This window comes from Astatotilapia calliptera, chromosome 17, assembly GCF_964374335.1.
Source record: "Astatotilapia calliptera chromosome 17, fAstCal68.1, whole genome shotgun sequence".
NCBI classification, from domain to species: domain Eukaryota; kingdom Metazoa; phylum Chordata; class Actinopteri; order Cichliformes; family Cichlidae; genus Astatotilapia; species Astatotilapia calliptera.
Window position 1 is genome coordinate 32,689,664 of NC_137438.1, and position 22,087 is coordinate 32,711,750.

General features: G+C 38.7%; 1 protein-coding gene across 1 annotated transcript in view; it reads left to right on the forward strand.

Annotated features, from left to right (window-relative positions):
- gsap (gamma-secretase activating protein) overlaps window positions 1-22,087 on the forward strand; it is a 55,673-nt gene that overhangs the window by 735 nt on the left and 32,851 nt on the right. Inside the window, exons 2-24 of the mRNA XM_026146148.2 lie at window positions 251-321; window positions 1,616-1,672; window positions 1,783-1,852; window positions 2,101-2,148; window positions 4,734-4,822; window positions 5,118-5,187; window positions 5,328-5,377; window positions 5,662-5,772; window positions 5,862-5,918; window positions 6,022-6,068; window positions 6,171-6,256; window positions 8,705-8,782; window positions 8,894-8,980; window positions 9,241-9,333; window positions 9,557-9,725; window positions 10,087-10,177; window positions 12,274-12,343; window positions 13,042-13,121; window positions 14,409-14,489; window positions 14,797-14,919; window positions 15,162-15,217; window positions 18,002-18,033; window positions 21,212-21,273. Coding sequence (XP_026001933.1) covers window positions 251-321; window positions 1,616-1,672; window positions 1,783-1,852; window positions 2,101-2,148; window positions 4,734-4,822; window positions 5,118-5,187; window positions 5,328-5,377; window positions 5,662-5,772; window positions 5,862-5,918; window positions 6,022-6,068; window positions 6,171-6,256; window positions 8,705-8,782; window positions 8,894-8,980; window positions 9,241-9,333; window positions 9,557-9,725; window positions 10,087-10,177; window positions 12,274-12,343; window positions 13,042-13,121; window positions 14,409-14,489; window positions 14,797-14,919; window positions 15,162-15,217; window positions 18,002-18,033; window positions 21,212-21,273 — 1,778 coding nt within the window. The remainder of the gene's footprint in view (window positions 1-250; window positions 322-1,615; window positions 1,673-1,782; window positions 1,853-2,100; window positions 2,149-4,733; window positions 4,823-5,117; window positions 5,188-5,327; window positions 5,378-5,661; window positions 5,773-5,861; window positions 5,919-6,021; window positions 6,069-6,170; window positions 6,257-8,704; window positions 8,783-8,893; window positions 8,981-9,240; window positions 9,334-9,556; window positions 9,726-10,086; window positions 10,178-12,273; window positions 12,344-13,041; window positions 13,122-14,408; window positions 14,490-14,796; window positions 14,920-15,161; window positions 15,218-18,001; window positions 18,034-21,211; window positions 21,274-22,087) is intronic.

The window sequence follows — 22,087 nt, forward strand, 5'->3', positions numbered from 1 at the left end:
TCGTGAAAATAAAATGTTCCATGTTCTTGCTAGATGAAATATATGATAGTTGTTATTTTGTAGACAGTGCATGATGTCTAGTTGGGTTACTTTATATATTTACAGGCCTCTGCTATCAGACACTCGTTAGCTTGCGATAACAATCTATTACAGAGGGTAATTCTACTACTTATTTAGTATGTTCTGGATAAGCAGTGGGATGAGATAATAAAACAGGCCAGGCAATAAAGTGTGTGTTCTGTGTCTGAAGAATACTCTGGAGCCGTCGACATTCGTATTGTGAATTTTGAAAGAGATGGGTGCATCCTTTATTCCTGGAAGGTAAGCCCACAGTGAAGGCATTGCATATTATGTGTTGCACATGTTACATACTGGACACTTTATTAGGTATGCTTTAATGGTGCTGAGCCCGACCCCATTTTTGCCTTCACAAGTGCCTTCATCCAACAAGCTGCAGGAAACATTACTCAGAGATTTTGGTCTGTATTGACACAATTGATGCTAATGGCCCATTTCACCCCATCCCAACAGTGCTCTGTTGAACTAATATCTGGTGACTGGAAGCAGTTTGAGCACAGTGAAGTACAAAGTGCACTGAGTGCTCAATTAGAATAAAGCAGCTCTATATAAGCTTCAATTCATTTACCAGTACAATTTTTCTGAAATACTCAGACCAGTCTGTCTGACACAAGCAACCGCAACACTTTTAAAGTCACTTAAATCAATTTCTTCCTCAGTCTGATGCTTAGTTTGAACTTCATAGGTTGCTTTGACCACATCTGCATGCCTAAATGAAGTGAATTGCTGCAATGTGATTGGCTAATAAGATATTTGCATTTGCATGTCAAATGCTCTGTCTTGAACTCACCAGATGTCCCATTTGTCAGCTAACCCCCCAAAAATAACACACTGTTGTGTGGGTTACTACACCTCTTAAGTGGCTGTTCTGTTAAATACAGCATTTTTATGCATATATTTAAAAGCTGCTTGTGTCAGTTCTTCATTGAAGTCGTACTAAGTCAGATATTTATATCTCAGAAGTAATTTTTTTTAATGGCTCCAACAGTCATCTTCAAATGGAAAATATCCAAAGAAATCTAGATTCGTTTTATTTCGCCATGTATCTGCTTGACACATTTAGTACTTTTGTGGAAATCTTGAGCTCCTCGGTAGAATGTAAAATATAATTTTCTGTGTTGAACCACGCTCCTCTGCACAACATAAATTTTTAATGATGGACCCTCCAAGACTGTGTGGGTTTAGGAGGTTAAAGACAGTGTGCAGCCTGCAAAGGGAAAATAATCTCTCTTTTTTTTTTTTGTAGTGCAGGGTTTGAAATTTTATGCATGCCTGGTTGCACCTTGGGTTTCAGAGCAGACGCCCTTTTATTGAAAACCTTTTGAATGCAAAAATGTGAAAAATGAATCGATGGTTTGAAGCGGGGCAGGTCTTGTCTGGATGATCTGTAGGGTCGGCCATGGCAATAAAGAAGTCAAGGATGACTTTCCGTACATGCTGATGCGGTGAAGACAGCAGACTGAAATTAAATACTTCTTCTTGGTAGATTAAGATTGTACAATGTAATATTTTAATTAGTGAACTAATGTTCTCATAGGGAGCAACAGGTACCACCAGGATTGGGAAATATGACCCGAACAGCAAGAAGAATAAGGTACTGTGTTTGTGTTTGTGTGTCCCTATATTACTCCATTAAGTTTTGCACACTTTGCAATCATGCACTCATTCTCATGCGACTGTGCGCATGTGTGTTTTCCCCAACAGCTCCTGTACACATTTGACAAGCAGGTGTGTGTCAGCAGCTGTTCCCTGAACAAAGAGGAGACACTGCTGGGTGAGCCTCTGTCTTGTGCAGATAATGAATTATCAGCAACAACACCGGCTTCTTGAACTCAGATCAAGTTTAAATGCCCGTGTCGAGAAAGCAGTTTCAGATCATGCAACGCACGAACCCACAAGTACAAGACGAGATGATGCTGTTCGGATGCTGATTAGTGCCTGAAGAACCACCGGAGACATTATTGTGGGAAATATGTTCCAATTCAGTCATGTGACATGCCAACTTTGCTTTTTCTCTCCTAGCTGTCAGCTTGGCACAGAATGCCAGAGGAGAGGAGCGCCTCAAACCAAGTAACATCCCTTTTCTGTTTTATCCATAGACTGTGACATTAAACCTGTCTTAAAGCAGTGATTCTCAACCAGGGGTACAAATACCCCAGAGGTTATTTTTGGCAGTAGCCAGAGGGCTTAAAAGTACACATTTAAAGTAGTAAATTTAAGTGTGGCCTAACTGATACTAGCTGAAATTGTTAGCAGTATGGACAACTGAACAATATTTTATTTGGACCCAAATTCAGGATGCTGAATTAGAAAAGTTATCAATGAGAAGAAAACTTTATCCTGCAGAAGATAGCAGGATAATCAACTAGAAGCCTAACAAAAAGAATCATGCAACTGACAAAAAGCCAAGACAAAACAGGGGATTGGAAATGCCACAATTGCAAAAAGAAGGACAAAGGCAGGAGGTAAAACTTACCAAAAAAATGTGTTTGAATTGCCAACTCATTCACAAGATAAATTGTCAGACTTTTTCATTGCCGTTCTAAATTTCAGCATTAATATATAATGCCCCATAAAGTAGTGTGCAGAAGCAGTGCACACTGCACTCCACTGACTGGGACACGTGCACCAAGGCGTGTTTGTGTCAAAGAATGAAATATGCTCTGTGCAGTATGTTGTGAAGTGGCTTGCTTATGAAGTGTTTTTGAGAAGTAACAAGCATGCACGCATGATTGGTACAAAATAGCATTGTAGCAGTTTTCATTTAGTTAGTGATTACAGTGGACCCAAAGTATTGTAATGTGCAAAAGTAATTTCTATACATTTTATATTTCAGTTCAGACTTTCTTTCTTTTTTCTTTCTTTTTAATTTTAAGTTGAGCTTGAGGTTTTCTAAAGCTCTTTGAAAGTATTTCTTTGGAAATTAGCTGCTTCTCAGTCCAACTCTGGTACGTCTCATTTTCAGAGGAATTTTGTCTTTGTTAAGACACTTAACACTGACCTATGAGTCACTCAAACAGAAAAAGTCTTCTGTTTTATCAACACATAACAGGGAACTCAGGAAAGAACCAAGATAAAACAGTTTGAGAGACATTAACACATTGATTCCCCAAAAGCAAACTTGACATATTTCAGCATAGTGTACAGTGTGTCCATATAAAATGTGAAGAAAATGGACAAGTGAAAGACAAAAGAAGAAGTGCCAGGCCTAAAATCTAGCTAAAAATCTCAACCTAAAAATTACACTGTTTGTCTAAGAGTCCGTGTTGAAGAATGAAGGTGGTCACACCAAATACTAACTTTGGAGTTGGTTAGATTTGTACAAACTCTGTTTTTGCTTCAACTACAGCATGTATTGTATCCAAAAATAGCAAAAATGTTGTAGTGCAGATGTTTTGTTTTGCACCAGAGATAATTAGGGACGTCTGTTGCATAACTGCAGCAGTGCATCCAAAAAGTGTCCATAGTGTATCAACAGCTGCCTGGACTTACTCCCTTGTTAATCCGCTATGTAGCAAACACTGTGTTTTGGATGAGTGTGTCAGTAAACAGGCAGATTTTTCAAAGAAAATAAAGCAGGAAATGACTGAAACAGAAAAATGACCGGCAAACACGGACACACAGAAAGACAGAAACACAGCAGACACTAAAACTTAGGAAAGATTACGATCCAAACCCCTTAAACTTTGGCATTTGAAATATCATGTGGAACAAACAGTAAACAGCCAGCTTCATTAACTATTCTGCAACTAAAATTCTACAACTATGACTATTATTACTGCAGTTTTTATTATTACCTTTTTATTACCTATTTTTCATCTGTTAGCCAATGGTAAGCTGAAAGCGTTTCAGAAATGGATCAAACTGATTTAAAAAGATGTCAAGTAGTAACGTTTTCAGACAGTTATTCCATTCCATTCTAATATAGCACTATTTAGCTAAATATAGCTATAACAGCATAGTTCTAGCTGCAAGCACAGCAACCTCCACCTACACAGGGATGTGGTGTATATTTTTTAATACTAAAAAAGAGACTAAACTTAAACAATAGAAACAAAGTATCACTCTTAGTATCGATCCAATACCAATACAATACCAATATATAGATACCAATACGCCATTGGTGTCTATACTATCGATATTTGATTATTTAACCCACCTCTAGTGGGGAAACATCATAAAATAGCCTGTTAAATTAAAATCAAAACTTTCTAGATATTAGAATAGTTATGGCTGTAAGAAAACGTGATTAAATGTCTTAAAATAAGACGGGCTGTCATTGCAGCTCTTAAAATATTCAAACAGTCCAGTTGACTTAATTAGAAGCCTATCTATAGATAGGCTCCTTTTTGCTATGGCCTTTTAAGAATAACTCAAAGATAAAGTTTCTAATGAAGATAAGCATAGTGACATTTACTTTTAAGTCAAATAATCTTCCCTGGAAAGCATAAACATGTTCCTTTATACTGAAAACAAGATCAGCTTTGAACTTAAATTTAAATATCAAATTATTATGCACGGTTTATTCTGAAGTTTTTGTACTTGAGTTGGAATAAGGTTGGGAACCACTTCCTTAAAGCAGTTTAAATACACTCTTTTCCTACAGCATTTTCAATCTGTGAATGATATTAACCCTAGCCTGTCTACCTTTGTAGTATCAAAGTGCCTGACTCTCCTGATTGAGATCCATCCTATTAACAACACTAAAGTCCTCAAGGCAGTGGACTTCAGAGTCAAAGTGCAGGTAAGAGTGTTTCATTCACATTTCACTAACAAACAAGCGCTTACGTCGCAGTTACGAAGCGTTAGTGCTCAGAGGGCATGACTGTCATACTACATATCTTTTATGGCCTCTAGCTTACGTTCTATCACTTAATTAAAGTCAGTGTACCCACTTTTCTCCACTTTCTCTTCTACAGTCATGCCTTTTCATCAATTTTGTTCATAGCCTTGAATAAAAAGCAGCAAATTTTCAGCTTCATCTGGCAAATTGTTGGAAACCACTCGTTTAGTTTTCCCGTGGCTTTTTTTCCCCATAGTTCCTCCATCATGAAACTGACAGAAGATCAGTGCTGGAGAGCCATCTGCTGCTGCTCACTGAAGATGGATGTAAGCAACTGTGTCCTTATGCTGGCCTGCATGTGTAACAAGAATCCAGAGAGAACTATGATAATGCATAAAAAATAATACATACTGTATATTCTACCGTACATTCCTCCATTTGCATAATTATCATTTTGTGTGTTTAGATGTGGATCTCTACCACGTGATGCTAACGAGGCAGGAGGGATATAGAGTGGTATGCTACACATTGCTTTTTTTTCTCATGAAGGAAGTGTTTGCAGATAGTTGACTCATCTGAGCTATAAATTGCATGCAGGATTTCATGGCTGGTAAATTCTGTGCAGTTCTGCAGCGACATAAATTCTTTCCAAGGGTGCACGAATTTAGTAATTAATAAGCAAAACAGTGCAAAGAATATATTGTTTCAACCTCCTTCTCAAAATACACTGCACGTCTTCTGCCAGAGACTTGCATTAACAATTCATTGTGGCTGAATTCAAATGTTTGTGTGTTGACCAGGTGATAATGAACCCCGAACGTTTGTCCAAAACGGCAGAGAGAATCGTGGAGGATTTTTGCTGGGTCCAGTGGGACAGGCACACGCAAAGACTCTACTATCTCACGTTTAAGGCAATGCATACAAACTCGCATTCAAATTTGGCAACAGATACCCTGGGACTTGTTTGATTAACGCAAAATGTACGGCTCGTCTTTTGCAGGAAAAGTTTCTGCTCCGAAGCGTTCAGTTTTACCCAAGCTATAACTGTGAAACTGTGGTATGCTATCTTTGTGTCTTATATTTTAATACATGCCGCTCTTTGTGCTCTGTATTTGTTGTTTATGCTTTTACTTTGAAATAACATACCGCTCTGATAACAGTTCGAGCTCCCTTTAGAACTGCCTGCCAACTCCTTCCGCACAGTCAAGTAAGGCAACTTTTAGCAGAGTATAAAATAGAAATATGTCGGTTCTATATTCTGCATTCCTTTTGAACATTGTTTTTGTGTTTGTGTTCGTCTCGATGACAGGTTTGCAAATCTCGGTTTCGACCATTATCACACCGAGAGGCCGGAGCAGGAGCTTGTTAAGTTGCAAGTATTCACAAATAAAATAGGTAAGACGTCCTCACACACATCCATGCACCGCATGTCTGTTCACATGCTTATTAGTCTCACATTGAAAAGTCAGATTATGAGACTAATTTGATACATTTGTGCGATTCCTATCCCTCTTTGTAAAAACAAGAAGGTAAGTCTCCGCCTCAGCTCACCTCCAGGGATTAAAAATCTTGGCCAATTCACAATTTCAGTGATGATTGAAGGATTTGTGGAGATGATCACTTTATAATGAGGTTCTGACCAATTTCTGAGATGACTGTAAATCTTACAAGCCTCCTTAAGTTTCAGAGGTGTTTTCCAATAGCATCACAGCTGATGATGCTTTTGCCAGTGATTAATTCAAAAGCCGATTTGTTCAGCCGATCTGTCAGTTCCTCTCATCATTGTCATCCTTCTCACTTAATATTTATCTGTTCTGGCTCATGCTGCTGTCCTGGTTATATTCACACTCCTCAGATTTTTGTCCTGTATTTTTTTTTTTTTTTTTGTGCTGCATGATTAAACATAGACGGTTTAATGGCATACAGAAAGAGGGACAGAATCGCATTGACTATAGATGAGCTGCACTGTAATGAAGCTGCTTTATTTGAGCTTTAATGTGAATACAAGAGTAACATCTGCCTCGAGCAGCTTGTAAATCTTTCAGGATTTACTTTCTTATACTGACTTTCATCCATTACTATTAATTAGGGAAAAATCAGACTGCAGACTCGTTCTGTATGTTAAAGCCTTGTATTCATACTCAAGCATGAATATAAAGTGGTCAACACATTTCTCTCTCAAGCATGAATTTGTAGTAAACAGTACATTTCTTTGTGTGTATATAGGTGGGTAATAAATTAAAGGAAGCCTGGAACCCTTTGCTCAATCCAGTCTGGTACCAGCTATACCAGAGTGATCACCTTCACCTTATGATGAAACATTTTTATGCTGATGGAGCGTCATCATGCTGATAGCAGCGCTCCCATCAAGGGAATGTTCCTATAAGTATGACAGTGGTCATATGCTATGGCCGTCAGATTGCAACCAAACTGAATACCTGTTTGGAAATTTGTATCGACATATTAGATAGTGCTAGTTCATCACCACCATCATCAAAACACCTGAGGTGGGTGGGATCATTTTGGGGGGCGAAAGACTTAATCAATGCTAGAGAGTGTTCGGCTCTTCTGACAGCATGATGTTGTGCAAAACTTTAAGATTGCTTGTTTATTCTTTTAATTTGGAACCTGTCTTACATAATTTTGTTATACACTTAGATACACTCATTGGCCACCTTATTAGGTGCACCTGTTCAGCTGCACAATAATTACAAAAATGAGAAATCATAATGGGAACAGTCAGAAGAGAATGACCAGAAGGCAATAGTAAATAAAAAACCCCCAAAAAAACCACCACTGACAACCAAGGTATGCAGAAGAGCATCTCTGAACTCTACAGCTGCAGAAGACCACAGCAGGTGCCTCTTCTGACAGCTAAGTACGGGAAACTGAGGATAGTGTTTGCAAAGGCAAAATTGGACAAGATTTGGAAAAATGTTGCTGGGCCTGATGAGTGTCTATTTCTGATGCAACATTTGGATGGTACCGTCAGACATTGGTTAACCAACATGTAACATGGTGGTGTAATGACATGGGAAGTGTTTTCGTTGCACACTGAGCATTGTTTAAACACCATGGCCTCCCTCAGCATTGCTGTTTCCAACGTATCACAAAGCTCAGATCATCTCAAATTATACTCAAATGGCTTCCACAGTCACTTGGTCCAATACAGCACCTTGGGGATGTGGTGGACCAGGAGATGAATGTGAAATTTAAGATTACTCATGTGCAGCTGACAAATCTGCAACAAATGTGTGATACTACGTGTCAATATGGACCAAAACCTCTGAGGAATATTTCCATCACCTTGTTGAATCTTGGTGAAAATGGGGCGCAACCCCATACTAGCAAGGTGTACCTAATAAAGTTTCCAGCAAGCGTATATTTTTATATACTGCCAACTGTAAGAAGCTCGTAATGGCATGCATATGCACTGAAATGTTGTTTGTAGAATTTTAAAAGCATCCATAGAAATACATTTAACTTTTTGGATTAAGTGAACACTCTCCTCATTTAGATTTTTTATTTTTTTTACACAAAGAAATGTGCTGGTCGAATTATTTCAAAATAATATAATAAAATCAGAATTCCAACCTTTAACAAGGCATGAGTAATTTTTACAATTACTACATGGCTGACTCTATAACCTCTGAATATAATCTCAGTATTTCACTCTTATTGCTTGTCCTATTAAAAAGTAAGTAATGTTAAATATTAACAATATGAATAGAGTATATGGTATAATAATATATGACGATAAATCGGATCTAATTTTTCCATTGGTTATCATGAATAATGCCACGGTTTGATCTGTAACTTCCCTGTTCTGTGCTTAACTCTTAGGAAGCATGTGTGTGTGCTATACCCAGCCTCTTCAAGACAAACACGAACTTCTCTACACCGTGGTTTTAGTTCACAAAGGTGTGTCTGTGCTAGCTCCTAATTTTCCCCTCCCTATCTGTTACTGCCTCTTTTACAGTTTTTATCTCGAGCACACGGAGACAAATGTGGTTTTTTTTTAACTTCCTGCAGACTGCAGCAAGAAGTTCAGGGTGTCTCTGGGCAGTGATGCATCGCCACAGAAAGCCACCCAGCTCCATCCGCTCTTCATTCCCATAGGTCATTGCGCACACATCTATATAATACACACACACACACACACACACACACACACACACACACACACACACACACACACACACACACACACACACACATATCTGCATCCTAATATTTGTGAGTTTTTAGGTTGAATTTCAAATAGAAACACAGGGACACCAAATATAGATGAATGTGTTTATCTGCACAGAGCCCAAGAAATGCCTGGTGTGCCTGAAGCATACTAACTGACAGTGATGCTGTGTGTTTTTTTTATATAGGTTACTACATCCTGGTATACCTGCAGGGTTATTTCCTCCACTGTATCAACACCAGGCAGCAGGAGATGCTCTGTCACTCCCTCTTTCTCTCTGGTAAGGCAAGTTTTGTCGAAAGAAATAGTGCCTATGCTAAGCAGTGGCAGAAGTAACATTTTTTTCTTTCTTTCCCCTCTGTAATATATTCTTGTTTATTTCTCACATGACTTTTAAAGGAGGAAGCTGCCTTATCTGTCAATAAGACGTGCGCCTCAAAATAAGATGATTTAACTCGGTGTCTATGCCTTGTTCTCTGTCTGTCTGACTCCACAACATGCAGGTCGTGATGTGAACCTGGGCCTGCAGTGTCAGTCAGCCAACATCACAGTTTTGCATGCAGAGGATGAGTCCAGCGCTTGTCTGCTGGACCAGGCCACCGGCAGGATTCACAGTGCCGAGCTCAGCCCCGCCTACCTGCTGAAGATCCTGCGTTCAGACACAAATTCTAGGTGGGCATGACTCAAAACTTAGAAGAGGAAGAGGAGTGCATAGGAGAAGATATAGGCAGGAAGGTAGCAGACAGGCTTTTGTGTGTGTACACCTGCAGTGTCTTTCTGAAATAAATTTAGCATTTACTTGAACTTTCGCCAGGAGTCACCTCCTAGCTCGATAAAGATGCAGCAATGGCTCTTTTCCCTTTTTGTTTAGTGGACAATTTTTCATTCTGTTCACTTTTGAAACTTAAATCCACTTTTTTAACAGCATGCATACATCACATTGTAGTACCTGACTGCTGGCTCTCTGCCTGTGTGTTTGTATATGCTTTTTTCTATATTATGGTGTATTTATTATATGTCACCTGCATTCAAGGTGTCCCAGCAGTAAGGCTGACCCTCAGCGCCTGGCTGCCCTCCACTGCCTGCTGGTTTACATGGGAACTGACCCAAACCTGGAGCTAAAGGTGCGGATGCACATAGAATAATTGAGTTTAGTTTAGTTTAGCTCTGCAGAACATCATCTTTGTTTTCCAGCACATTTAAAACAAAATGACTGTCTTTTTGTAGAACATAAGTTCAGGAGGAGAATAGTCATTGATTTTTATTGGGTCTTAAACAAACTTACAAGATCAATAAGTTCTCCTTGAAGTGGAGAACGCACAAAAAAGACAAGATAAATAGGCAACAAAGTGGAGAATGCAGCTGTTTGAATAAGTAAACATTCAAGGTCAGTGTTAGGCAATTTCCCTAAAGAACTAAAGATGTACAACTGAGAAGAAGTGAGTAGATAAATGTAGGAAAAGGCGCTATTTCTGCACTTTGGTGTAAATGCGGTAGGTGTCAACCTTGAGTTGGAAGCCGGTTAGCCAGAGGGAAGAAGACAGAGAGAAAGACAGAAAAGATGGGATGCTGTAATGAAATGGGAGAGAAGAGAAGTGGGCAGAGATCAAACAGAGTTAAAGACAGAGAGAAAGGGAGAAAGTGTTTTGTTTTGGCACGGTGCTGTGACTCAGACTGTATCAGTGTTACTACTAAATTAAGATGTTCTAGATTGTCATAAATTCTTTCTTTAGAGGTTAAATGAGTCGCCAGCTTCATTAGTGCAAGCTATCAGTGGGAAATTGGACACCATACAGAACTTTTATATCCTTTGTAGACTCTGCACCAGTGTAGTCGAGGCTTTGATAAAGTGGCATAAAATGTTCATAGAGTTTGAAACTTTAATACTGGGAATACTACATAAATGAAGTTACTCTGTTTCTAACTTGTCTTCTGACTTTACTTCAGCTCTGACTTATGCTACAGGGCGAGGGTCTTTATACATCAAAGCAAGATCATACAAAAAATTATTATCTGTGATTACAGCTGTCACCAGCTATTATCAAACACAGTACCCAGCTGACATCAGGATGCTCACAAATGTAAAATGCTGAAGTGCTTCCCTCTTCAGCATAGGGCGTGTTAATGAAACTATGTTGTGTTAGCTAATTATTGTGGAAAGTGGCCATCGCAGTTTAGTGGTAATTAAAATGAGTTCAGAATTTGCAAATTCATATCATAAATCTCGACGCATTGCTCTCTCCTAGCTGCGTTTATAGGTTAAAAGAATTGGTATGGCTAATACTGGCCCCTGTGTTTACTTGGCATGGAATAGACACTAAAATTTGCAGTATTGCACACCGCTACCACTAACGTCCTAGCATTTGTTAATTAGCCCTTATTATGTCTACTGACCTTTTGGCCTCTTCTTATAACAGTGCCACAGGTTTTGGAGCTATAAAAAACATCAGAAGTATGCTTAGCTAATTTGCGTTCTTGCTCTGAATTACCTGAGGAGCTATTTATCAGTTCACCTTACTTAAGTTGTTAGCTAACACTGCCTAGCTTGGTTAGCATGGTGCATTAACACACCATATGGGTGTTTTACAGAGCTAGAGGTACTTGCTAATGATTACTAGCATACAGATAAAATATTAGAATCTACCTCACAAAAAAACAAACTCGCTGTTACAGTGAACTACAAGGCATATTTTTTTACCAGACATTTGTATTAAATATATACTCTAGAAGGCCCAGTTCAGAGACTTAATACCAGAGAATTAGCAGAGGTGACACCTAAGCAGACAATTAACAGCTTCTTGTGAGGGCTGTGACCTCAATAGTACATTTTGTATCTTAATAAACTTTAAATCACACTTTAAACATGTTTATTTCTTTTGTAAATTTGAGCATTTTAAAATGGGAGGTTACAACTTTAGACTAATTTTTAGTCCAGGAGATTGCAGCTTTTTTAAGTAATCAGCTAACGAGCGATGAGAAGCCAGGACAAGACAGGTGTTTGGTTACTTTTAAAATGACTTTTGAAGCTAACGACCTCTCTGCTAACTTCCGGTATCACTCCCATCAATTAACTGTTCACAAATGTTGAACCATTCCTTTAGGGGATAGGAGAAAATTACCTGTCACTTTTTGAGGTCACTGTTGAAATATACATGAACAGCAGAACTAGAAACTAATCTTTTACTGGTATCGTCTCCTTGTGTTTTTATCATGTCTCTAGGTTATTGAATGGCTGTGTGACAACGTGAACACCTTTGAATCTTTTGATCAGATCCAGGAGTTTATTTTAGGTCAGTGGCAGCTGGAGAATGAGTACACAGTTCTCCTGAGTATCACTTCTCCTTTCTTTTGGAGTCTCACTGCTCTCTTACCTTTTTATGTGTCTTTCTGTTTGTGACTGTAGATTGTTTGCATCTTATCTGCACTAAGATGAATGGTTTCATCAGTTTTGTTTGGCTTTGGTGCCAGTGGCGCCACACGCAGATATGTAGAGTTTGAAAATAGTTTTGACTTCTCTGAAACCTCACAGACACATAGTTTGCACAGACTACTGCAAATATGGTTAAGTCCAAGCTGACTAACAACATATTTGGCATTCCCTGTAAAGAAATCCTTGGAATAGTATGTGATGATATTTTCATATTTAAAACATCACCCAGAGAGTCAACGACTGCCTTGGATTGTAAGCAGCTGGCTGCATACATTTGCATTTAATTGGCACTGCAATAACTATTTCACCTTGCTGTTGTATTAAGAAATAATATTAACTTAGGTGTTATCATATAGTATAGGAAGACAATAATTGTGACCTAATAAAAGATACATTAGTACATTGTCATCACTCATATATCCTATTGATAGGGGTGAGGCATGGGCTGAAGTGCCTCATTTACCTTCTAACTATGCCTAGATAAAACACTCTACATGTTTAAAAGCGAGTTTGTCTGTTCTGTCTCTGATGGCCTGTCTGTCTGCCTCTCACACACAGCCTCGTTGTACAGAATAAGCTACGAGAAGGCTCTCAGCTTGGATAAAATCCTGCCTTACTCCTCTGTATTCGACAAGAAGGTACCACACATATATACATAACTTTGTACAAGCAATACCTTGACATTTGCAATTGAAAGTGGCAACTCAATGTACAGTACTATACAAAATCTTCAGCACCCTCTACCCCTCTGCAAATTTCTTTGTATTGTGGTATTTATTGAAACGTCAACATAGATGGAAAAGGTAAAAACACAGTTTGTACAAATCTAACAAGCTTGAAAGTCAACATCAACACAGCCTGAACTCTCTTGGGCAAGCTTTCTTGTATTTTCTTTAATTAGTCCTCAGGAATAGTTCTCCAGGCTTCGTAAAGGAAATTCAAAGCTCTTCTTTGATGTTTGCTACCTTTTGTTTGGTTCTCTGCAAGTCAAGATGATCCACACTACTTCAGTAATGCTGAGGTCTGGGCTCTGGTGAGGCCGATCCATGACTGATAGTGTTCCATAGTGTGTGATTGTGGGGTTTTTTTACCCAGGTATTACATTATTTACTGTATTGGCAGTGTGTTTGGGATCATTGCAATGCTGAAATATGATGGAGTTGGCAATCAGACGTTTTCTAGGTATTGCATGGTGGATCAAAATGATGATGGTACATTGTGTTCATCATTCCATCAGTTTTGACATGATACCTGACACCTCTGGCCTCAAACCATAACAGAGCTTCCACTGTGTTTCACAGATGATCATAGACACTCCCTGTTGTACCTCTCTCCTGACCTTCTCTGTACATACTGATAAAGATTTGGGAAAGAAATGATTCAGTTTTATTTACACATCTGTTTCCACTGCATTTCTAATCTACACTGCTTTCTCCACTGATTGTGTAATTTGGCATACCTCAGCCTTTTCTCCTTGTTTTCGTTTCTTAAGAATGGCTTCTTGTCAGCTGAGATCATTTCTGTTGAGGTTTCAGCAAACAGTAGATGGATCCACTGAAGGGCCAGACCTCTTTGGATCTTTGGATCTCACTGGAACCGTGTAAAGTCTCGGGTGACATAGGATGGAGTTCTTAAGGACATGATTTTCAGATACTATCTACTGCCGTTGTCTGGTTTCCTGAACTTTTTTAGGACACAAAAAAACCCACTTCTCTGAAAATGATGGACTGAAAATCAGTGAAAATGCACCTAATGTCCAAAGAAGATCACTCTTTTAAAAATTCCAAGCAGGCCTGGCCCCTTGGAAGCAAAATATAAATAACTGACCGGCCACAAGACTTTTGCACAGTACTGTTAGTATTGATTTAAATGCAGTGGACGCACTTGCTTTTGAGCCATAGACTTTTTTTGTATTTGTGCTCTAGGAGGTGCCAGAATGTTTGCTGAAGGTTCCTGGTGTGTTTTGTACCACAGAGATTCAAACTGAATCTACCTTCAAAGGGAAGGTAATAACACATTTCTCACACTTGAAGTCCTGGAGTTATTTTGAAACAACATGACATTGAGCAGCACAGTTTTGTTTTGAGAAACATTTAATAAAACTAAACTTTAAAAAAGCGATTAAATTGAGAGATTGTGTGTTGCATTAAATATTACCCATACAAATACAAATCACTGAAATTAATGCAGATGTCCATAATACATTTATATGTAAAACAGCGTGCACCGCTCCGATGTAATTATCCTCGATTGTTTTGCCCTTGCTTTGTCGCTGTTGCGGTGCCGCTTGCTTCTGTGTACATCTGTGAGCAGGCCAGGAGTCTCCAGGGCTTCTGGTCAGAGCTGCAGTGGAACACAGAGAGGACAAAATATCTCGATGCCGATCCCAACCCCCGATACAGAACCTCACACATGCAGGCCGACTGGGACAAAATGGTGAGTGTGGGTGTATGTGCATGCCAAAACATCCCATGTACTGATTGACCGTTAATCACCCATGTATCTGCATGTACATGAAATGCATCTGATCTCTGGTAACTGTTCAAACATGATCTTTGATGTGTGGGTGTGAATGCATGTGAGAAAATGTGCACGTCCTTGTCAAAATACCGGTGGGGTATTTTGTGAAACAATGGAAGCGTATTTTCAGCGTCTCTCATGATGGGTGTTTGTTTCAGAGGTCCGAGAGGAGACCCTCCAGCCAGATGAATCACATAGAGGAGAACACAAAGAAGTAGGTCTGCCTCCCACATGAGATTTGTTAAGAAATATGCTGCAGACTCACAGTCCTGAAACGAGAGGAGGGGGGCACCTCTGCATTATGTTCCAGTGTTTTTAACAATGAGTTCTGAAATTAGGCACATTTATCTCTAATGAGGTGCTCCCAGGTCAACATTTTACAGTGGTTTCATTGTAATGAATGTTTTCAAGCACTGTGCCCTTAGTTTTCACAAGCATAGGCTGATTGGCCTGATGGGGTAGCTGTGATTGGTTGTTAAAATCGAGTTTGAAATTGTCTCAAATTACAGCACTTGTCACAATAGCTACAAAAACTGGCACACAGCTCCAGGTTATTGCCAAAAAAAACAAAAAAAACTTGAAATGCGCTCATCTTTCAAGGATGTGGCTGGTATAATTGCTTATTCGACCTGAACAAACAATGTTTATTTAGGTCCCTATCAATGCTCAGTGCCAGTTAGCTCTAAGCCCACTTGTTCCAATCAAACACAACCCCTAAAGACTGCACTCTTATCAGATCTCTGGCCTAATTTATTAAAGACTTAATTTATAGTCCCACAAATGTGTCCCACTTAAATAGGACAAGCAGTCTGTGCTAAGCCTTTGCCGCCAGAGTTGTGCTCTCACCCAGCATCTTTTTCCATGACAAGATCCCTGCATCGACAACCCGTTGTTTTAACATTAGACTATGAAAGCAGATAACTTGCCTGTAAAACTCCTAAGTACCTCACTGATCTACTCACTTAACATTAACATATGGGAAAGCTTAAGTCTTCCTTTGTTTAGAAAGGTACAACAAACATTGGACTTCCAACTTCTGGAATACTTTGCCAGATAATGAAAACCTTCCTGTTTTATGATGCATGCATGGTTGACACTGAGTAAAATGTAACTAAAAACAGGATGCAATGATTTCCAAATTATTCACAGTAGAACATAGAAAACATACCAAAATGTACAAATAAAAAACAACAACAAAAGAAACATGAATTTAATGGCAGGAACACAATTTAAAACAGTTGAGACGGTGCCATGTTTACCACTCTGTAGCATCCCCTCTTCTTTTAACAACAGCCTGTAAACATCTGAGAGCTGAGAGGACCAGCTGCATGACTTTTAGGAGAGGAATGTTATCGCATTTTTATCTGATAGAGGATTCTAGCTGCTCAACAGTCCTGGGTGTTCTTTATCACATTTATGAGCTGGTGAAACTATTACTAGTAAACCATTCTGTTGTAGTATGTTGTAGTTTAACATTGTCTTGCTGAAACATACAAGGGCTTCCTTGAAAAAAGGGAAAAATTAACTGGATGGGAGCATGTGTAACTATAATACATGTATATACATTTCACCATGATGGTGCATTTCCAGATGTGCAAGCTGCCAATTCTATATCACTATTATACCCCATGAGAAATAATACCATAAGAGATTCAGGCTTTTGAACTGAGGGCTGAAAACAAGCTGGATGGTCCTTCTCTGCTTGATTGCTGAGGACGAATTAAATTTCGATTTGTCCGACCTCAAATCAGTTTACCAGTTTGCCTCAGTTCATTTTAAATGAGCTTCGGCCCCAAGAAGACAACAGAGTTTCTGGATCATGCTCACGTATGGCTTCTTCTTTGCATGATAGAGCTTTAACCTGCATCTGGCTCGTACAGAGATTTCTACAGATTCTCTGAATCTTAATATTTATGCACTGTAGCTAATGAGATATTCAGAGTTTTTTGCAATTTTACATTAAATAATGCTATTCGGAAATTGCTTCATAAGATGTAAACACAGGTTTTTGCTGATAGGCAGAGCTTCACCGCCTATCTTCACTTCTGATAAACTCTGCCTCTCTAAGATGCTCTCGTTATACCCAATCATCTGACTTTGTCCAGTTGACCTAATTAGCTGTAAAATGTTCTTGCAACTGACTCTTTTCAGTACCACATTTGATATTCTTAGTTTAACAATTTCATATATATTTCCCGCGTCCTTTTCTGAATAACATATGGGTTTGTGAGATTTGCAAATCACTGCATTCTGTTTTATTTGCACGTTACATAGTGTCCCAACATTTTCTGAACTGGGGTTGTGTCTGATTTTCCATTCGTAACTTTTAGGACCCCTTGGGAGCCTCTTCTCAGAATTGGATGTGAGAAGTTTAGTTGCTATAATCCAAGTCAGAGTAAACTAGAAAACCCCAGGGCTGTATTTCAGTATGGAATAACAAACCTGATATAGTCACTTTGCTCTGTGTGAAAGTAACACCAGTAATAGTGTGATCGATACGGTTCTGAGACAGCTGTAGAAAACATTTAGTTCACCAATCATAATGTCCACTCTTTTACTAATCAACCTCTCTTTGAACTTCAAGCTTCGAACTTCAAGCACACAGCATCCAAGCTTTATAGTTATTTTTGGCACAAATGTAACCACTTAGCAGGAATAAAAGAAGTCTGCATAGCCAGAAAGTGAAATCATAACTACAGCCCTTTACCATTTGATGATGACTGAAAGTGGACACATACCTGCATGCACCATAGTTTAAAAGCCTGCTCTGTTTGTTTCAGAGAGCCAACCAAACACCTTTTTGGTTTATAATTAGCTTCCCCCAGGCAAAACTCTGGAACCTGCTTACAAACTTTTTGCTTTCATAGTTTTTGCTGCACACTGCAGCAAATGTAGAATTATACTCCCTCCTCAGCTTACAGCATAAAATGTAAGACTCTTATTATAATGCTGGCTTGAGGGATTGTTTTCACAAAAAGCTTTGCTTCTTATTTTGTAGAGTTCTATCAATGGTGGACACCTGGAGTCTTGGTAAGATGGCATAAGCACACTGATGTCGCACACAGACCCACAACATACACAAGTACACAGACATACTGCAGCATGGACATAATAAATACTCAAACATAGACTTATAATGTAACTCTATACTGTGTGTGAGTATATTTGGGCTTGTGTATTCTTATGAGGCTCTATTCACGCTCACTGGAGTGTGTGGCTAAACAAAACTACCTCACTAATTTATCTTGGAATGAGACAGAGACGAAGGAGGCAGAAAAGCAAAGAAAGAAAGAAAAAGAAAAGCCAAGAGAAAGAATGCTATACATGATTACATAACACTGAGGAGCTTGGTACTTGCATATCCCGCTTTCTCCCTTATTTTCTTTCCCTTGTCACGTGTCTCTCATATGCAGTATGACGCACGTAGCTCCAGTGCAGCTGTTACCTGTCAGACACAACACAGGACGTTCTCCACACAAAAACACACACACGGATAATATACCCACATCCTCCCTCAGATTGATTTTTAAAACACACATATGATTGTGTTCCTGTTTTAACGTGTAAATAATAGCATACTTGTAAGAAGCTAATTTCACTGTAAATAGTTTATGATTTGGTATTTTATTAAATCTGTTATGTGGGCGATCATGACTGCTGGATTTTGTTGCATTGATAGAAGACGTTTTAAACTTTTTTTTAAATTTTATTGCATTGAATTAGTGATGCAGATTTATGTGCACAGATACTATTCTCCAGTTTACCTCTTTTTATCTGATTCAAGGCAAGGCAAGTTTATTTATATAGCACAATTCAACAACAAGGTGATTCAAAGTGCTTTACAGAGACATTAAAAAGAAATAAAAAGCATGATTTAAAATTGATTTAAAAAAAACAGTAGATAAAATCAGTAGTTAAAATGTTAGTTTTGAAATTTAAGCTTAAAAGTGTGGATTTGGTGCTTTATTTAAATGCAGCTGAGAACAGGTGAGTCTTCAACCTGGATTTAAATAAACTGAGTGTTTCAGCTGATCTGAGGCTTTCTGGGAGTTTGTTCCAGATATAATGAGCATAAAAGCTGAATGCAGCTTCTCCGTGTCTGGTTCTGACTCTGGGAACTGATAAAAAACCGGATCCAGATGACCTGAGGGATCTGGAAGGTTCATACTGGGTCAGGAGGTCACTGATGTATTTTGGTCCTAAACCATTCAGAGCTTTATAGACCAGCATCAGAACTTTAAAGTCTATCCTCTGACGGACAGGCAGCCAGTGTAAAGACCTCAGAGCTGGACTGATGTGGTCCACTTTTTTGGTCTTAGTGAGGACTCGAGCAGCAGAGTTCTGAATGAGCTGTAGTTGTCTGACTGATTTTTTAGGTAGACCTGTAAAGATGCTGTTACAGTAATCAAGCCTACTAAAGATGAATGCATGGACTAGTTTTACCACGTCCTGTTGAGACATCAGATCTTTTATCCTTGATATATTCTTGAGGTGATAGTAAGCTGATTTTGTTATTGTCTTAATGTGTTTTTCTAAGTTTAGGTCTGCATCCATCACTACACCCAAATTTCTCGCCTGGTTTGTGGTTTTTAGGTGTATAGATTGAAGTTCTCTGGTGACCTGTAATCGTTTTTCTTTGGCGCCAAAGACTATTACCTCAGTTTTGTTTTTGTTTAGCTGGAGAAAATTGTGGCACAACCAGTCATTAATTTCCTCAATGCATTTACCAAGAGCCTGTACAGGGCCTCGGTCTCCTGGTGACATTGTGATGTATATTTGTGTGTCATCTGCATAGCTGTGATAGTTTATTTTGTTGTTCTTTATAATCTGTGCCAGTGGGAGCATGTAAATGTTAAACAGAGGGGGTCCCAAGATGGAACCTTGGGGAACTCCACATGCGATACTTGTGTGCTCAGATGTGAAGTTACCTATTGATACAAAGTATTTCCTGTTTTCTAAGTATGTTTTGAACCAGTTTAGTACAGTTCCTGAACGACCTGCCCAGTTCTCCAGTCGTTTGAGTAATATGTTGTGGTCAACTGTGTCAAATGCTGCACTGAGATCCAGTAAAACTGAACTATTCATGCTAAAGTGTGGTTTAAGGGATGGCAGTATTGATCTGGCTGGACTCGTACAGTTTCCTTGTGAGCAGGGATGTCATGATATCAAATATTTATAGAAATTAAATACACACATATGATAATATGTGGCTCATTTTTCCAAGCTTTCTATCAGTATTAAAACATTATAATTTTAAAGAATTATTTTTGGCCAGGAGAGTCACGAAGTTAAAATTTAACACCATGTGGGTCGGGTTCTTTTTCATACAGGTCTAGGTGGATTTGGATTTTTTCCTTTAATAAATGAGATCATTTAAAATTGGCATTTTATATTTAATCAAGTTATATTAAAATTTGATGATCTCGAAGAAAATACAAAAGAATATATTGAGATCACTAACTGATGCAAAACCAAAGAGACTAAATTCAAACGACTCTTCACGAATTAATTTCCAGTGTCAGTATTGTTGATGATTATGTCAGCAGTATAGTTTATTATGGGACCCCATCTAAACCATCCACTTATTCAATTCAGGGTCACGGCCTACATGTAAAACAGCTGATTGCTTTGAACTGATAAAAGGCGTACATTGAACCTGGCAGCACAGTCTGCAGGTTTGCTGTGCATTGCAAGCACTTTTTTTTCACATCTGTAAAAAACATTTTTTGCTGTAACATCAAAAAGTTCACTTCTTGCATGTGTGAAATGGATCAAAAGATGTGTGTATTTGTGTATGCACGCATGTAATAATTCATCTAAAGCTGCAGTGTGGTCCACTTTTGTGAGATTGACATGAAACAACTTCACCATGCCAAAATACTCTCGCACTCACACACACACACACATGGCGGGACTGCAGCTTCTTAACCCCCAAAGGTTTGGGATTTATTTTTAAAGCAAAAAATGCTCAAAAAGAATCTATTAATATCTTATATTCAGCTTCTTTTTTTATTATAAATTTAAAAGCCATGAAGAAATCAGACTTTTTGGTTTCTTACATTTCTACTGATGGCTTGTTTAATGATGTTCCAGGACTCACATACGTGCCTACCTGCGCTTGATTAATTTGGCATCGCTTCAGCATCAAAGCTATCTTCAAACGCCCCTTTTATGCGCACACGTTTCACTATTGCCTGCTCTCTTCTAGATAAGAAGCTGGTGCCGCTTTTCCAGGAGGAGGATCATCAACAGAGGGCATTCATAGGCCTGGTGAGTGAGCGGTCAATAGCTGCATCTTCGCAGACATACAAATAAAGTGGACTTCATGTCCAGAAGTACGTTTGATGTATTTTTGCTGGGGAGTTTCAGTTACTACCAAAAAGAAGCTTAATGTTACTACGCAGACGGTGATATTTAACCCTCTCAGGCTCAAATTAAACTTTTTGTTGCTAATGCACAACCAAGTCCTGCAGTGGTACTTCTGAGTAAAAAAAACTCATAAAATATGTATGCGGGGTAATCAGGTTGTTAGTTTTTAACTGTTACAAATCTGCAACGCCTGCCTCGAGAGGGTTAAAAAAGTGTGTCTCTAAATTTGAGGAAACAGTTCGGGGAGATCCTTTTTCCTTGGTTTGTTCGTCATGATCTTTTAATGAGGTTTTAGGAGTGTATTTCTAAAATCAAATAAGACCACACTGTTACACCACCGCCATCAGGCTGAACCACTTATACAAGGGAGGAGTGATCCATGCTTTCCTGTTGTTTGCACTAAATCCTTGCAGAAGAACTTGAGGCTCATCAGATCAGAAAACATTTTTACAGTCATTGCCCAATTTTGGTGAGCCTGTGCAAATTATAACCTAAATTTCCCGTTCTTTGACGACAGTGGTGTGGTCTTCTGCTGCTGTAGCCCATCTGCTTCAAGGTTTGACTTGTTGTCCATTAAGATGTGCTCTTCTGCATGCCTTGATTACTTAATTGAGTTATTTATTTTGAGGTCAAAGCAGTCTGCCCATTCTTCTCTGACCTCTAGTATCTAGAGAACTGCTGCTTTTTTTTTTTTTTTGGACTTTTTCTGTAAACC